The sequence below is a fragment of the Colletotrichum karsti genome, assembly GCF_011947395.1.
Source record: "Colletotrichum karsti strain CkLH20 chromosome Unknown Scaffold7, whole genome shotgun sequence".
Classification (NCBI taxonomy): domain Eukaryota; kingdom Fungi; phylum Ascomycota; class Sordariomycetes; order Glomerellales; family Glomerellaceae; genus Colletotrichum; species Colletotrichum karsti.
The window spans coordinates 210378-228293 of record NW_024065907.1 but is presented as its reverse complement, the minus strand read 5'-3'; the positions used below and the strand labels follow the sequence as shown (position 1 = coordinate 228293).

Sequence of the window (17916 nt, the reverse complement as noted above, 5' to 3'; positions counted from 1 at the left end):
TGTTCCCCACACTTTCACAAGCGTCACCGTGCCTCTGACGAACCCTTTGTGCCTCGAGCTAGGTTCTCCAACACGACAATCGCATGGACGTCCCTCCTCTCCTCTCCTCCCCTCCCCGCGGTCCGGCTCTGAAGCTCTCCATCCACCCGAACCAGCCCGATGACTGCCGACCCAGGATGGATGCTGGCTGCTCGTCCTCGACGGGTTGCTAACCAAAGAACAGGGCGGCACTATTGGACGGGTACCTCGATCACCATGCCCAAGATACCTTCCCCGGCGGCGCCCCTCCGCCCCGTTCGCTTGTACCTTGTGTGGAGCCGGTGAGGTTCCCGGGGTCTTTGCGTCTTGCCTCTTCTGCTTCTCGCGCATCATTCCCAAGCCCGGGGGGCATGTCATGGATGGGTGATGGGCGCCGGCCAACCCCTCGCTCGACTCGACTGTGCCGAGCTTGCGACGGCGGCACTCGTTCGTCGTGCCAGGCCCATCTGAAGCTCTTTCGTAGTAATTTACATATCAGTTTCTCGTCATCTGTGCCGAAGCAGTTTTCGTCCCGTCGTCTACTTCTTCCAGAACTTCATCTCTCATCTCCCTTCCCATCTCTTCTTCCACATCAATTGCTTCTCAATTCCTCCAGATACCCTTTTCTTATAAGCTTACCGGATCCGGATCTGTCTCACAACCTTATTGCGCATTCCCGTCTTCAAGCACGTGAAAGCCTCACAGCATTTGCTTCGAGCCACTCGTCAAACCGTCGCTCGCTGACGACGACGACGAAGTAAACACCACCAATCCAAACATCACCAAAATGGCCACCACCGAAACAATCCTTCAAGGCGTCAACGTGCTGGGTTCCGTCTCGGATGCCCAGCGCAAGATCCTGACCCCCGATGCTCTCGCCTTCCTCGCCCTGTTGCACCGCTCCTTCAATGCCACTCGCAAGTCGTTGCTCGAGCGCCGCAAGCACCGTCAGGCCGAGCTGGACCGCGGTGCCCTTCCCGACTTCCTCCCCGAAACCAAGCACATCAGAGAGAACTCCACATGGAAGGGTGCTCCTCCCGCCCCGGGTCTGGTTGACCGCAGGGTTGAGATCACAGGTCCTACTGACCGTAAGATGGTCGTCAACGCCTTGAACTCGGATGTCTGGACTTACATGGCCGATTTTGAGGGTAAGATCCACTTCGTTGCAGGGCAATATCTGGAAGCCAGTCGCGATATACTAACGATGTTTCTTTTCAGACTCGAGTGCGCCGACGTGGGAGAATATGGTCAATGGCCAGGTGAATCTGTACGACGCCAACCGCCGCCAGGTCGACTTCAAGCAGGGCTCCAAAGAGTACAAGCTGCGCACCGACCGCACCCTTCCCACTCTCATCGTCCGTCCTCGCGGCTGGCATCTCGAGGAAAAGCATGTCACCGTCGATGGCGAGCCTATCTCCGGATCCCTCTTCGACTTCGGCCTCTACTTCTACCACAACGCCCACCAGACGCTGAAGATTGGCATTGGCCCGTACTTCTACCTCCCCAAGATGGAGTCTCACCTTGAGGCACGTCTCTGGAACGATGCCTTCAACCTCGCCCAGGACTACGTCGGTGTCTCTCGCGGCACCATCCGCGGTACTGTCCTCATCGAGACCATCCTCGCAGCCTTCGAGATGGACGAGATCATCTATGAGCTGCGCGATCACAGCTCGGGCCTCAACTGCGGTCGCTGGGATTACATCTTCAGCACTATCAAGAAGTTCAGGAACAACTCGAACTTTGTTCTTCCCGATCGCAGTGCCGTCACCATGACCGTTCCCTTCATGGACGCATATGTAACTGGATTGCTTCCCTTTTTGTGTGTTGGCACGCAGAACACTAACCCCCAGGAATAGGTCAAGCTCCTCATCCAGACGTGCCACAAGCGAGGCGTTCACGCCATGGGCGGCATGGCGGCCCAGATTCCCATCAAGGACGACAAGGCCGCCAACGACAAGGCCATGGAGGGAGTGCGCGCCGACAAGCTGCGCGAAGCGCGTGCCGGCCACGATGGGTTCGTCCCCCGAAACTTTCCGCCCTGTCCTGTCATTAGCCACTAACACAACATCACAGAACCTGGGTCGCTCACCCTGCCCTCGCCGCCATTGCCTCTGAGATCTTCAACAAGCAAATGCCCACGCCCAACCAGCTCTTTATCCGCCGTGAGGACGTCAAGATCGGCCAGAATGACCTCCTGAACATGAACGTCCCTGGCAAGATCACCGAAGAAGGCATCAAGAAGAACCTCAACATCGGCCTCGGCTACATGGAGGCCTGGATCCGCGGCGTCGGCTGCGTTCCCATCAACTACCTCATGTAAGTGTTGACGTACAGTATGTGAGAAGGACAGTAGCTTACAGTTGATCAGGGAGGATGCCGCCACTGCAGAGGTCTCCCGCTCCCAGCTCTGGCAATGGGTCAAGCACGGCGTTTCCACGGACACTGGCAAGAAGGTCGACAAGGCTTACGCCCTCAAGCTCCTCAAGGAGTCCGCCGACGAGCTCGCCAGCAAGGCGCCCAAGGGTAACAAGTACCACCTCGCCGCCCAGTACTTCTCAGGTCAAGTCACTGGCGAGGACTATGCCGACTTCCTCACCACGTAAGCCACCCGCCCCTTTCCCGGCACCAAACAATTGACACTCTCTCTCCTCACTCGCCTCCTTCATATGTTGCTTTTCATCGATCACTTCGGTGTTGTGGCTGCGGCCTTCGGGCATTACTCGTCTCGGTGATTGCATGTGCTAACGACGTGACAGGCTGCTGTACGACGAGATCACGGCCGTGGGCAACGCCCGCCCCGCTTCCAAGTTGTAAACTGCGCATCTTTCATGAGAATATGCGTGATGTTTCCAACCGATCTTACGCTATCTATCTAATCGACAGGCAATTGGATCAACTAGGCAGTTTGCATGTCTCGCCGCTGGGCAGGGTCTCGGCCCACAGATGTTGGATAAAAGCTACCGGGTACGCGGGTTTCTTTGGGTTGGAACTGGTTGTATCGGTTCACGAGTGTAAGATTGAATGAGATTGTCAGAATGATATCTGAGGACACATTTCTTTTTGGGATCGTGAAATTTACTTGATATGCACACCCTGCATCCACCCGCCACGTCTCGGACCGGTCCTGCCGCGCGGGATACTTGCTTGTTCATCACCGATGAGGGTCTCGTGATCCCGGATGCATCGTGGCTTGGGGTTCTGTGGCAGTCCGATTGGAGGACTCGTTTACAAGCCATCGCAGAGACGGAGGGGTAGTTGAGAGCGGTTGGAATCTGTTACATCCAATACTCTCTTCCTTCGGATAGGTGGCGGAGGAGAGCCCGACGGACCGGTGAATGGCATCGTGTCTTGACTTACCTCGGCGAAACAAGGAACAGCACAACGCATCTGAGTCGGTGATCTATCTACCCATTTACCGGGCGGAGCCTAATTGCATATGTATGTATCTCCTATGAGGTTCGTCCGCGATCGCCTGTGTCTCGGCGTCGACTCCGGCGCAGGTGGTCGAAGACATCTTAGACTTCTCTCGTCTCTAATTTTGTCGAATAATCATGAGGCTTTTGGGGAGACCGCATGTTCCGTCCGTCTGTAATATCATTGTAACGACGGCTATCATTGGTAAAAAGGTGATAAACCAATGCCTTCGAGTGGGACTGTACAAGGACGCGGGAGAAGAAGAGAGTTCAGACAGCGGGAGAAAAGAGGTTGGTGCCGACGGAGCGGGCCGTCCACGGCTGAGGAAGGATATCAAGCCCTATGGCGGGATAAGCTTAAAGGTTTGTAAGGTAGGCAGGGAGAGGCATCGCGAGCCGAGGGTGTGTGCGTGTGTGTGTACTCTTCGTCGAGATGTCGGGCTAGATGCGGCTATGAGCTTTCCTTTTCCCTATCTCGCCACCGTCCCGGGAAAACGGCGTTCCGCGAAACCTCCTCCCAACGTCACCCCGTCATCGAAGAGATGCTCTCGTCTGTATGACACAGCCCGAGTATGAGTTGTCACAAACTCAGGTCTCTCTCTATCCTGGCTAGGAGTTTCGCGGGAGGCTGAGAGGTTGGTTGGGTGGCTATAGACGTGGCGGTTTTGTTTTAGTCTTCTTTCTGGCCAAGTTCATTTCTTTCTGCCTCGGTCTTCCGCCGTAGCGGCTCTGATTTCGATCGTGGTAAGTCACCGAGATGTGATGCATCATAGTCAAGACTTGGTGTGCCCGTGTATGCTTGACTCGGGCATATCGTTGACGGCGTCGCATCAGTCGGGAAGGGAGAGCCGAGCAAGCTCGAGAGAGGGCTGTGTGGCTCGCGGGAGCAGTTTCTTTTGCGTCGCCCTGCCTATAGTATGTATTCGATGAATCGTGTGAATCGGGCGGCCAACGGGACGGGCTGACGGGCCGGTGGGGTTTGAGGCAAGAAAGAAAGGCTAGGTAGGTTTCTGCGAGGAGATCCGATTGTTTGGTGAACCACCATACTCGATGACAACCGCGAAAAGAAAGCTTTTGGGTCTGGGGGCGAGTTCCGATCTCGGGTTTCCTTTTTGTACCCGTCTTTAAACTAAGGTAGACGCCACGAGAAGAATGGCGAAATAAGAACGGTTCGTGGAAAAGAAAAAGACTGGAGACGGGGAAGAAAAGAAAGGAAGCATGGTGTATGGTGTCTTGGGTCTGGGTCTGGGTGCCAGCAGCCCGGACATCGGCTTTCTCCTCCCCACTGTATGTGTCATTGCGATACGGATAGACTTTGATATGGAAAAGAAAATAAAGGCCGGAGGACCGGTTTGTGTGCTAGAGTCCTCTCTCTCTCTCTGTTTGTCTTGGCACCACTTGTTTTTGAAATGGGATGGCACTCTGTCCCAGCTTGTTTTTCGATATGCCCTCATTTTTTCGGGAGGCTTTTGTTTGAGGCGGCAAGTCTGCCTTCTTGAGTATGTGGACGGGCATTTAAGAACGATGCAGGTGTCACCTCAGCGTCGCCCTCGCCGAGACATCTCGGAGAATAGGCCATGGAGTATGTGTTTTTTTGAATTCACTCTCGGCGTCCAGGTGCGGGATGTCTTGGGAAGTCGGTGATGTAAGGCCTTGATGCGGGTGTGTCTGCAATCGAGAACCCATGGTCAGCATACAGTTCGATTCACCGGTGGTAGTACTTTCACAGGATTCCGTACTCTCCTAGAGGGTGAAGCCGCGTGTCTGGTGAGACATGATGAATGTGGCATATAACGGGACAGACAGCTTGTCCAAAGTGCGTCTGAAGGCCGCTCGGCGCCGCCTGAGCGAGAGGACGAGGACGAGTGCGTGATGAGGCATTGCCGGCGTTTGCCGATGAGCATCGTCGTCATAACTGTAGTCATAACAGCTTGGAGCCCCCTCTCGGGGGTTTGTTTCATCAGATTCAGACCGAGCCGGATGGGAATTCGGATACTAGCAACTGAAGCAGACGTGCGAGAAGCGGAATGATGACAGACGGGGAAGGTGAGACTGGTTGTCTCGCTGGATGTTGAGGGTTTGGCCATGTTGGGCGTCGTTGAGATGCCAAAAGCAACGCGGCGTCTCAGACCCCTCTCTTGGCAGGCAGCCGCCGGTAGTATGGGAAGGGGTCTCGTATGTGTCGTATTGGTGATGATGTTTCTCAGGGCCCTGGTAACCTGAAGCATACCCCTTTTCTTCCGAATACGTAGTTTAGAAGACATGTAGGCATCGTGGGTTTTTGTGCATTTCTTGGATGTTACAGCCCGATGCTTTGATAGACCCTCTTGGGCGCCGACGGCTCGGGGAAGAAGGAAAATGACCTTCAAGACTCGGGAGCTGTTTGCGGATGTCAACATGATCAAGCAGTATGGAGTTCCGGACCCAATGCTATATGTGTGATCATGTTGCTCAGGTCTCGAGACAATATGCCCCTCAAAGGCCAGTGAAGCTCATCAGTCCAAGTTTGGAGCTCGTCTAGATGCCACAGGAGTAGCGTTGAGAAGAATGATTTCAAAGGTTCATGATGAGACGGATAGCCGTGGAACATGACTAACGGACATGATCCCAAAGAGGTCGCTCGTGGGTGTCTGTCGCATATCCCACGGAGAAGCGAAAAGTGAAGACATAAGATGCCTGAATAAGGTATCCATCACATGTGAATAGCCTTGATGGGTCGAGGGTTGTTGTATTTGTCTCACAGGCACAGGGCTGGCGTAAAACATTCATCCAGCACCGAGAGAATGCTGATATCGACTGGTTGACACTGTCAATTCCGCGAACATGACTATGTATTGAAGAAGGGAATGGATGATGGCAGGTGACTGGAGCAGCTACTTCGAGAAACATCGACAGAGCTTTCACGAACTATCAATCGCGTGTAGAGGATCAACGTGCCTGGTTGGACACAGTCGACATCTCGAGACGAACCACAACCACGGCAGGGCAATGGACACCCCCTTATCGAGATTCTTAACTCTTATAGCTAAAGAAAATGTGATACCAGAACTTCGTGCTAGGACAGCCGCAAAGAACTGGCCCGACTTTGTTGGAGCAACAATAATCCGCTCCCAAAAAAGCACGCCTCCAGTCTCCACCAGGTCGTTGCAAATGTAAAGTCGAAGACCGGCAAAGAGTCCACTGCATCATGTAGATATTAAGCAGCGTGGTGAAAGGTGCTCCTAGCAATTCCGATGCTAGTCCAGGTCGCTAGCCTTTTTCTTCAAGCGCAGGGGCTTTTCGGTGAATGTTGCGGTTTCAACAGTATTCAGTCCAAGTTTCGGGGGTTCTGAGACTTGAGCCCAGCGCGGTCTAAGACATTCTGTCAGTCAAGTGGGAAGACCTTGAGCAGGAAAACATTGTAGCCCAATTTGACAAACCCATAACATGCTGACGAAATACTCAAACCTTCCGTCTCCATATCGGGCCTGAGCCGGTGGAGTTGCAGCGAGAGCTTCACGACGCGCGAAGGACCAAGAACTGGACTTGTGATGGAACGAGATCTGGTCACCGGCGGTAGGGATACGATCGAAGCTGCAGTGATCTTCCACTTTTTCCTGGTCAGAAGTTGTCTAAGAACACCAGCGCACAGCTGCGCCAGCCAGTTCTGTCAAGTCCAAATGGTTTCGTAAGCGCCTGGTAGGCGTTGTAAGTGCGTGAGAAGTAGTATTTCTGACCACGGCCTTCCAAGGGAACATGAATAGCAAACCCTTCATCAACCATTCCTAGAGTCTACCTGCGAGAGCGAATGTCGTCTGAAATCGCACAAGGCTAGTGGTCGAGGTAGAAGGATCAACACGGTTGAGTTGTTGCCGACAAACGATCCAGATGGGACTCGGTAGCGAAGCTTCCAGCTTGCGGGCGACCGACTTGATGTTTCTAACCATGTTGAAGACGTTCTCTTTTCAAACTGGCAGCAAGCTGATACCAGGTATTGATGCGTCCCAGCGCGGAGGTGACAGTCTCCCGTGTGCTATAGCCAGCCAGGCTTCGGAGATCAACTAGACGACGGTCAAGACAAGCTTCGCCGGGTTTGATGGCAAATGACGGTTGCTTCAAGAGAGATTAGTACGTGGCGGTAGCTTCGATTGAGGTTGAACCCGAAGACAGTGGCAGTGGCGGCTGGCATATGGAGGAGACGACGGGTTTTGACGGCTGTCACGGTAACGAGGTCCAGGGCGCCAACGCCGTTGGAGACGTGGCACTGATCAAGGTCTTGGGGGTCTTCAGTCTTGTGCCTGTCCTCTAGTCTGGTTGAGTTCAGTCAGCGGCTCGAGACAGATCAGCGATGTTGGGGGAAATAGGAGACGCGGATGTACTGGCATCGAGGTGCTGCACAAAGCTGAAGGATAGTCCATGATGGAATGACGCATGGAGTTAGGATAGCCGGATGGTCGCTGGATGTTTGATTGCGATTGTCAAAAGCTGAAGAAGCGACCTGAGTAGTTCGTGTTTTGGATGGGAAAGAAGGTATCAGGAAGATGCCGCTTGCCACAGACGAAGTAACGCTACCAAGTAGCTGGGTCAGGCGCGAGTGGCTGGCTACCTTACATAGTAAGGTGGGAAGGAAGGCAGGTACCTGATGATTAGCCGCCAGCCTCAAGTGCAGTGTCCTCGACAGACACGTCGCGTCGAGTGCATTATGTAATGCGCCTGGCGAGGCACTGCTTGGACATTGGATGGCAGCTGGTCGGTGCTGCACGGGACGTCAGCAGCTAAAGCCTGTCCGTGGATTTGAAGGGTTCAGACGTGGATGCAGTCAGTGGCTTCAGCGGCTCCTCATCCGGGAGACGATGGAACCGACACACTCAGGTATCTACGTAATTAGATGGATAGGACGGGGACTGTACATGCACTGACACAACGACTGCTGGGTTGGACCCTGAAGTGCCAGCTTACGGTGTCAGATGAAGGTAATTAATGACCTAGGATTCCGGCTACTTGCACCTATATTCCCACTGCTTACCTAAGTCGGGTGTTTTGGTAGGTGCCCAGGTAGAAAATCGGCCGAAGGAAGATTGGCATGTTGACTTCCTTACCTCAAGCCCCTACCATAGTAGGGGTGAAAGGGGCTCTCTCAGAATCTGGGCCGTGCTTGCATTCCTACCCAGATTTGAGGATGGTGATGCACACTACTGACGGGGAATTACCATGCTGGGAAATAGAGTTAAGCCATAGCTCCTGGTTCGTCCCACCTCACAAACACTGGACAAAGCTGGCAAACCTTCAATCTACCTGGTGCTCAGGATTCTTCGCAATGCCAAAGCAAGGTACGCATGCTTCAATGGATGGACCTGCTATTTTCGACCTGTACAAGAAACAAAAAGGAAGGAAGCAGATGAGATGACGGGAAGGGTGTAACTTCCTTCAAGGGAGAAAGGCAGGCACATCAACCAATTTGGTTCGTACCTTCCTTTGTGCTTTGGTGTACGTTGGGTTCTACCTCACCTTACCGTACCTACCTTACCTACCTTACCTTAAGCTTATGGTACCCGACTTTCTCACTGTCGCCAAACATGTGCGCCTTTCCTCACTCCAACCAGAAACCTTCTTTTTTTTCCCCTCCCACTCTCCCTGGCCGTGCCTCACCGCCGTGGGGGAAAAACGCCTCCTGGGCAGAGTCGCCTCCGCCTCCATCTTGATCCCAGATTTGCATCAATGGCTTGCCAACCGTTGCAGCCCTGACCGAACTCTCGGGTTTCTCTTCCCACTTCATTCGCCTGGCTACCGTACCCCCAGCCAAACCAACAAAACTCTCGTCAATAATGCTCGCAAGCGCCATCTACGTTTCGAATTGGCTTCCAACCAACCGAACCCAGATCTGACACTGGAACCTCCGACGTCGACGAACCCGAACCTTCGTCCTTACTCAGCAACTCTGTCTCCCGCTCCCCGTCTTCTCCCACATCATGTGCCAAGATCCGAGAACATCGACACACTCGACCACAAAGTCCGCCCCGGAACGGGCCAAGCGCCTGCTGCAATACAATCACCTGCTACGAAGCGTCTGCTATAGTACCTCTGTCCGGATAGGTCGTACTCGCCGACACCTCGCAGCAAATATTGCATTTGCCCAAATGGAGAGAGCCCGGCCTCCGGACAGAAACTGCGTCTAAACTTGACCAGTCGCGAACCCCCCAACTTCCGGATCCTCCCAACCTATCATACGCCGCGTGGCTACCTGGTTCTCATCCCGGTCCCGATGTCACCCCGTCCGCGTTACACTCGTCGCCCGTGGTCTGGCCCGGTCTACCCTACTTGTCTTTTTCCAACTGAGATAATTACCGCTCAACCAGATTCGACCTTAGCCTCAAAAGCCTTCCCGTTCGACCCCTGAGTAGGGCGCCTCCGTCGAAGCACGGTTTGTTGCCTGCCCCCGGTGGCGTTGAGCCTCTGCTTGCCCAGCCGAAACGCCTCCCACGCGCCGCATCTTATTGTGCCCCCATCGCTCATCGCAGGTACTCGTCCGCCACTGGCACTTGCCCTCGCCCTCGCCCTCAACCAACACTTACACCGCCAACACGGCCTCGACAATTCTGCTCCATATCGACCCGACTCCCTCGATTGCTTACCACGGTTGGGCCACAATCGTGCTTTTTGACCACAGCCTGTCCTTGCCGTCACCCGTCAACATGCCACTCGTCACCCGTACCAGGTGTCTATCCGTCTGGATGCACCACCGGATGAGGTCCCTACTATCAGACACCAAACAGGGTCGATCCGATGAGCTCGCCCGACACGTCGGAAACCCTACCTCAGCAATCCACTGCATCCCCTGTCAGTGCCAGGGCTCGGAACCACACTACGTCCGTATCGCTGGCTGCCTACAGCTCAATGGCACCTTCCGACAGGGCCTGCCCCTGCTTCACTTAGTCGTCTGGGTACGCTCACTAAACACACGCCCTCTTGGTCAAGACGCTACAACGCCGCCCGCTCACCTCCCTTCCATGAGGAGTTCTCAAAAATATCAGCACCAGAACCATACTGCAAATGATGGACACAGAGCATCACCGTGGCCTGAGAAAGACGTTTCAGGAATTCTCAGATCATCGCTACAGACAATGTCTCCCCCACGGAGTTGCAACTGGCTTCTCTTCAACCGCGTCTCACGTCCGAGAATACTTGTCAGTCATTATCCGGGGCGATCTATGTTGCGGCTCAGTCTTGACAGAAAGAGACTCTCGCAATCTCCCGCCTCACTCTCTGAAGAGTGCGTCCATAAAAAGACTTCTATTGAGAATTGACACATGAGGGAACGGTCCAAGAAAAGCACCATTCACGCTTGCCAGTTCGAAGAACCTGTCATCCCATCGGCCTCTCATGCGTTCTCCTCCGAACACTTTCTCACGTCTCTGGCCTGATTGCCTTGGCATTGTATGTTTATGTTCCACAAGGGCTTGCCTGAGCACGAGCGACGTGGAGGGTAAGCTTCCCAAAGTTCCTCGTCCCGAGGCATCGGCAGATCACAGCACAGCGGGTAACGGCCTACCCACCTTTCGTGGAAAAGAGGCCCCTCATGCTCAGATACAATCGCCGCGGTCCTACTGAACTACTCGTGTGCTTCCCATCCCCGCCCTTGTCGACCATACAATCGTTCTTTGTGGCTGTTGGATTCCGCAGGCACACCGCGAAACTGACGGGAATCTCGGGGGGCATTTTAGCCTCACCAACCGAGGACGATCAGCATGGATCCAGCTGTTGTGGCTGTCTGACGAGAAACAAACCCCTGCCGCTTGAGGAAAGATGGCGGGCAAGCTTTCACTGCCGTTTTGCAGCCCCGATCTACGCCATACGCACTTGGAGGCTGTTTAAGCTGGTGCCATGGACGCGACGATCCCTGCGCATGGAGCCCAAATCGACGACACCGTAGCTCACATTGAGCAACATGAGCACGATAAGAAGCCACGGCCTGGTGTACACGCTCTAGTCTCCAACGGTCTGCATCGAAAACGCAATTTATCCGATGAATTCCATCGTCTTCAATGATGGTAGAAACAGTGTTTGTTTTGACGCAGCCAATCGAAAAACCAAGACTTTCGGGCACAACGCATACGCCGTGCTAGTCTATAAAGGAGCTCGAGCTCGAGTTACACAAGATGCGACCCCAACCCGCAGACGCGGGAAGCTGCCCTGTTCTATGTAACCAATTTACATCAAGTCACTTAATTTCAGCAAAGCACTAAAATTGGAAGCAATATAGAACATCGTGCGCGTTATCGACTTGATATCGGTAGTCACATTCAAGGGCCTCGAAGCCGACGACGTCAAATCTCGCGGCCGGCTGCCCCTTTACGCGCGTCTGAAGAGGGTGACCAGCACGCGCTTGCTATCCATCACTCGTCAAAAATTCCCGGATAGAGGCAAGTCCATGACCCAATTTCCAGGCTTAGTACGATTCGGGCTTAGATTGCTGGAGCAGAACGAATCTGGGGAGACAGAAGTTGAGGGAAGCATGAAGGGGCACGCGGAGCCCAGAGCGGAACGACACCACGCACATGGAACCCCAGCGTCCCTCCCGTCTGGGAGAGGAGTGCGACGTTGGAGGGAGCGGGCCTGCGGATGGATGCATGGGACTCGTACAAGCGGGCAAACCTTTATGACATCGGCGCGAGCCCCAATCACCGTGGATCACTGTGAGCGTCGCTTAAGTCCAGTACCGACGGGTGGCCATGCTCATATGCAAGATGATGGCACTCAGTTCGCAGCAAATACAAGCGGACAGGAAGATCATCAGACCCTACTGTCCATGCAATATGAGAACGCAGCGGCACTTCACGACACTGCCGAATATTTGCAATGTCGTCAAAAACTCAACAGCAGCCCCTGCATGGTCGACAACGGCCTGCAGGCACATTTCGACGAATGGGTAGTAACTGGTCACTGGTTGACTCACTTCACTTCACCACGGCTTGACCAAGGGTACAGAGCCGGCCGAAGCGTGCAGCGAATGCACCGCTGACGCATCTCACTCGGTTTTCACTTCCCTCCAGAGAACATGCACCGCTACCCATCTTCTCCAACTCGCCATCAGCTCAGTTGCTCGTCCGAAACGAAACCATCCCAACAACATCTCAGCTTCGGTTCGCTCGCTGGTCGAAATGGAGTCTCGCCCTGTCATGGTCAACAGGGCAAGTCCGATCAAACGTGCAGGCTGGCTCTCTCCCTCCCAGCCGGCACCGTGGCCCCGTGGTACCCCGTCGATGCTAAGCCGTATGCGCTTCCACGCAGCTGGACCATGCAGTGGTGGCGTTCTTAGCTGTCGACTAGCGCATGCACCTGGCAGAGGGGCTAGCGGAGCAAGACACGGCTGGTTCCAATTCAAGGAGGAACCCTGGTCTCAACGAATGGGCGAGTCCCTCAATTCAATGCTGCAATGAAATGGTTCAGCTGAGGGCGTGGCGGTCTGCGAGGTGATGGGTGGCCATCTTTGACGGGCGTTGGTTCAGTAAACTTGACGACCGGCCCTGAACCGAGTTGAAGGGAATAAGAAAGGAAGATGGTCTGTCAAACAAGCGATACCCACGTTGAACGTTGGCGACGTTCCCAGTACCCACCGACAAACATTTCGGGAGACAACAGCAAAGCTGCAAGGCCGAAAGACGTAAAACGATATCGAATTCGAGGAGATTGAGAGCGAGGAGGGAATCGAGGTGGGCAGTGGAGCCAGCGTCAAAGACGACTGGCCCTAGAGCTTGAAAACGGACAGAGAGAGGAGAGCGCTGTGTGCAAGCTCATAAACCCACACCTCGCCTTTCCATGTCTTGAGGCAGTTCGTCTTTGGGATACCACAAGCTCATCTGGAGTCATGAAGCAGCGGTCGCTTTCTGAACGCATTGGACCGGGCCGCTGCATTGTCGCGCGGCTCAAACTTGTCGCGCGTGATGACAAGGACGATGCAAGGCGGAGGGCGTTGTGCAAAAGCTCGAGCAGCCGCAGCGGGCTGCCATGTACATGCGCCCGTGACAGCTTGTCAAGCCAGGCCACGAGCCTTCGTCAGATCAGATGGCATCGGGCGCAAAATTGTCCGAGCTCAATTCGGGACGAAGCATTCAATTTTGTCGAACTACTCGGAAGAAACGAACCCGTTGCCTAGAGAGCAAACCAGCCGCATCCTGGCGGGCGTCTTGCGTGCACTTGACACAGAGCCGGGCCCAACAGTGGGATACCCGGTTTGATCCCTGCGGGCTGAGGCGCGGGCTGAACGCTGAGGAGAAAACTAACTGACATCTACGATTCTCCAATGTATCATACCTAACGTCGATACAGTGCTCCGATTTTCATAGCAGCGACCAAGTAAGGAAGTCAAATTTCATGCGGACATGGGTGCTCGAGATCAGACGCCAGACATTCGAAACATTTTCTCAGAACGGGAGGTAAGGCTCCCTATGTCGTTCCGGCATTACCTCATAGCCCGTGCAGAGAGCGAGTGACAGAATTCAATCTGATAGAATCCCAGGGGTCAAACGAACCGTTCAACAGGCGGCAATGGGATGTGAAAGATCCGACACCAACATCCAAAAACGCTGAGTATGATGTCAACTTCAAGGTGCGTCCAGGTTCGATTGTCTATACGCAACGCCCTGAAATGAGTTTCTGGCGATTCTCGCACGGACGGTCTTCAACACATCATGCAGCTTCCCAACGCCGTCATTCCCCGATGTTCGCTCGACCTTCACCCATGCAGGAGCACAGATGTCATCTACTGAAGTAAGATGTGGCGAGACGCTCCCATACCTAGCATTGCTTGGCTACTGCGTGCTACCATTTTGCATCGCGGACCGTCAACAGCAAGATCGTGGCAGACAGTCGCTTCCCCCAACCACAGGCCTCCTCTACTGCTCTATGTCCTATCAACATCTATCAACAAGACGCCGCTCCAGCAGTTGAGGGTGGAATGAGATGGGATGAGATTATGGAGAGCAACGCCGCAGCAGGCTTGGTATGCTGTAGCTACACATGCCTTCCCAAGTTGAATTGTCGATGCAGGACCCGCCACGAACCACGATATTTACTAACCTACGGAGAGTAGAAGAGGTACATGGAACTGAAGGTTTCCTTTACTAAAGACACCCCGGGTGCGCTTATTCGGATGGGGAGATGGGACACCCGAACCCAACATGGGTCTGAGCTGAGCGAACCCGTCTGGAACGAAAAAAAAGGAAAAGGGACAGAGTACCAGAAAGCGCAGTACGGCCAGTCCAGCAGAACCGACACCACACATACGGCGCATTATTTACCTGACGGTGGACAAGAGTGCGGGCAGACCATGAGTTCACTCTAGGCCTGGAAGAAGGCTACGCCCGAGGACAATAGCTCAATATGGGTCCAGTAATAATACGGGCCAAAGTGTGAATAAGCTGAGGACCAGGACAGGGTTGTGCTGACCCCAGCTGGTAGGATCCCAGCACACCAAATCCGAGATGGAGGTACAGAACTCTCTCTCATTGCGTACGTGCTTCGAGCGCACTCGACCTTGTCCTGTCGGTCACTCACTGCTTTGCCTTACATACAGGCACCCGTCCATAGATGTACGTACTTCGTACAGGATGGCCGTCTACCCTCTCGATTATGCCCACGCCCGACTCTCTTTCTTCTGCTAATTGATTGACGTTGTCGCATGGGCTTGGATTCCGACATGCTAATGTTAAACTCCAAAGATCGTCCAAAGTCTTGCTTGGGGAAAAGAAAACGAAGGTCGGACGGAGCATCCCAACATCCTTCGACGACTGAACATGGTACCTCATTACGTCGATTCGCCGCAAAGAGCTGCCCAGCTATTCTTCTTCTGGCCCGGCACAGGTACCCAAACCCCAGAAGCAGAGCCAAGACTAGATACCAGCGGGCGGGCACTCGAGCACATGCGTCTTCGCTGCTGGTCTTGGAAAGGCCAATCTCAGGGAACAAGGGAGACAGGATCCAGTGGTTTGGTGCTGGTGCGTGGAAGAGGATTGGGGGGGGGGGGAGTCTCGCCTGCGCGGGAAGGCAAAGCAAGGTACTTCGTACAGACACACAACAGAGTAGGTAAGGTACCTTGCCTGAAGTCTCCCAACCGGATGGACAGGGTTCTGGCCCTCGACTTCTCCGGGGGTTTCTGTCTATTCTTTTTTCTCCCCTCTACTATGTACGCTTTCCTGTCTCTCGATCTCTGGCTGGCTCTCGTCTTAGTCGACTTACTACCAACCCGTCATCTACACCGATACCCTGATACTCTGTAAGGTAAAGTACTCTGACTACACCCCATCCTTCTCTCTTTTACCGGCACACGCCGCCTCTTGCTTCTTTCATCTTTTCTTTTCCGGCTGGCAGGTAAGCCCCCCTAGTTTCCTTCCTTAGCAATGGCCATTGAATGATGACAGACTCGGCTGGAACATGGCCTTTGCTCTGCAGAAACGACACTTCTCTCACTCCCACTCCCTCCTGCACTCCCTCGTCCATTTCCACTTTCACTGCCAATCTGGCGACCATTTACTCCCACATACATAGTACACATGCATCTACCTCCTAACTAACTCCTGTACGCCCACACCCGTGAGCCCCCCTTTGCCCGGGTCTCTATGGCATGGCCGCCAATCGCTCCTCACCCCCTCCCTCCCTCCTTGTCCTTACCCTCCTCGCGTCTGTGTGTTTCCCCAAGCAAGGAGCCTCGCGCGCTCCTGATACCTACGTCTGCTACTGGACGTGTGTGTGTGTGCGTAGGTATCTGGTCCACGCCATACAGCAGAGCCTTCACTCGTCCTCGTCCATCAAATAGTACTCCTGACCTTCATTCTCGAGAGACAGGCGCCGACTTCTGAGCAACCCACCCCCTTCTTCAAACCCACCGTCCCGGCAGCCTGCTTGTATTATTCCACCTTGGACCTGTAACGCCCAAACCCTGTTGGGCGGGCTGTCTAAAGCCAAGGGCCAATCAATAAGCCACCGTCGCCAGTCTTTCAAGGCGAGGTACAGACGGGCCCAGCAGCACGGAGTGAGGCAGTGGAGGTACTTGGAGTATCCGTACTGAGCTCTATTTCGTTTGCCCTGCCTTGACCTCGCTCGCCGCTGCCATCTTAGGGGTCGTTTAGGCCAGGCCCTCGACGAAATACAGGCGTGGACGGCACAGGACAGAGACAGGCTCATTGGAGAGACAGTGACGGAGAGGGAAAAAAGCATCGTCGGCTTGATCACATCTCTCATCCTCCCTCTCCCCGCTTCCCACTTCCTGGTCAGACATTCCAGCAACTCCCGCCCGTCTCCGCCGGTGGAACAGAAGAAATCAAGTCGAGAGAATCTACGAAGAGTGTGTTTCTCTCGTCTCGTAGGGCAGACGCTACCCAATTCACCGTCCCAGCCATTGTCAGACAACCACCCCCGGTATCTGGGAGCTGAGGCGCCAGGGTCCTCTCTCGTAACTTTGGGTGTTGAACTACTCACTCACAAGCCCCCCTTCAGCCCTCCCGAACTAGAGCCATGCTGGCCTGGGCCTAACAGATCCCGGATTAGTCCCCAAGTCCAAGTCCCGCACCATTGCGAAGCTACATATAGTCGACAGCCGCCTCCACACTGGGAGGAGGGACGGACTTGACTGGCGCCCTAAGGTGATCGACGCACGATAACTCCTTTCGACGTCTCGTCTCAAGGATACCTTAAAACTGCCCACAAAGCCTCTTTCGAATTCGTCCATTGGATCACCTACTTATCCTGCGGACAACCTTGTCTTCATCGACTACATTGCTCACCTCACCTCACCACCGACCTTCCTTCCTTTACCCCCGGTCCATCAAACCCAATACATCGTCACCCGCAAACCTTTTCCTCTACCCTTTCGGTTGTCTCGTGGCGCATTCTTTCCCCGTTAATCACAACATTCCTCTTCAATTCGTCGACAGCAATAGACTCGTGTGATCTTGCTTGGGTTCAAAAGAAACCTTGAGCATCGACGACCCAGCAAGAAACGGCAGGACCAGAAGAAATAGCAACTCTCGCTTTCGTTCCGTTCCATTCCTCAGCACCGCGTCCGAGTTCCAGTCTCTTCAGCCGTCGGCTCCAGTCCTGAGACCCCACCGGCTGTTCTTTCACTTGAAGGAAATCCGAAAATCGTTCACGGTTTCCTTCTCGGGCCATCTTACCTCGTGCTCCACCAACCTTTTCGGGAAGGCACAAGTCGCGGTCGCCTTTCGGCTCCGCACCTGCCCTGCCGTACGTTAGAGGAGAGAAAAGACCAAGAACGACCTGAGGGGAAAAAAGTCAACATCAAGAGGAGGCAACTACGAGAACCCCCATGGCCATGGACACAGGTTCTACGAGCTTCGCCGCTCGTAGACAAGCGACGCAGGCCCTGCCTCCTTTTCATCTTCCGTCAACAACTCAAGATATTCCCAGTATGAGTAGACCGTCTCATCAATTCCCCTTCAGTTATCAGTCCACGCCCGTTCAATCACAATCTTCTTCTTGGCAAGCTCCCACG

The 17916-nt window shown here is 54.2% G+C and overlaps 1 protein-coding gene across 1 annotated transcript; it reads left to right on the top strand.

The window, feature by feature from the left end:
- Positions 1–805: 805 nt before the first annotated feature.
- On the top strand, positions 806–2832 carry CkaCkLH20_02906 (malate synthase; the record flags this gene model as incomplete). The annotated part of the gene is made up of 6 exons (XM_038885625.1): positions 806–1166; positions 1237–1814; positions 1875–2032; positions 2092–2334; positions 2387–2617; positions 2775–2832. The coding sequence occupies 6 exons, from the start codon at positions 806–808 to the stop codon at positions 2830–2832; spliced, it is 1629 nt and encodes a 542-aa protein (XP_038748824.1).
- Positions 2833–17916: the final 15084 nt, after the last annotated feature.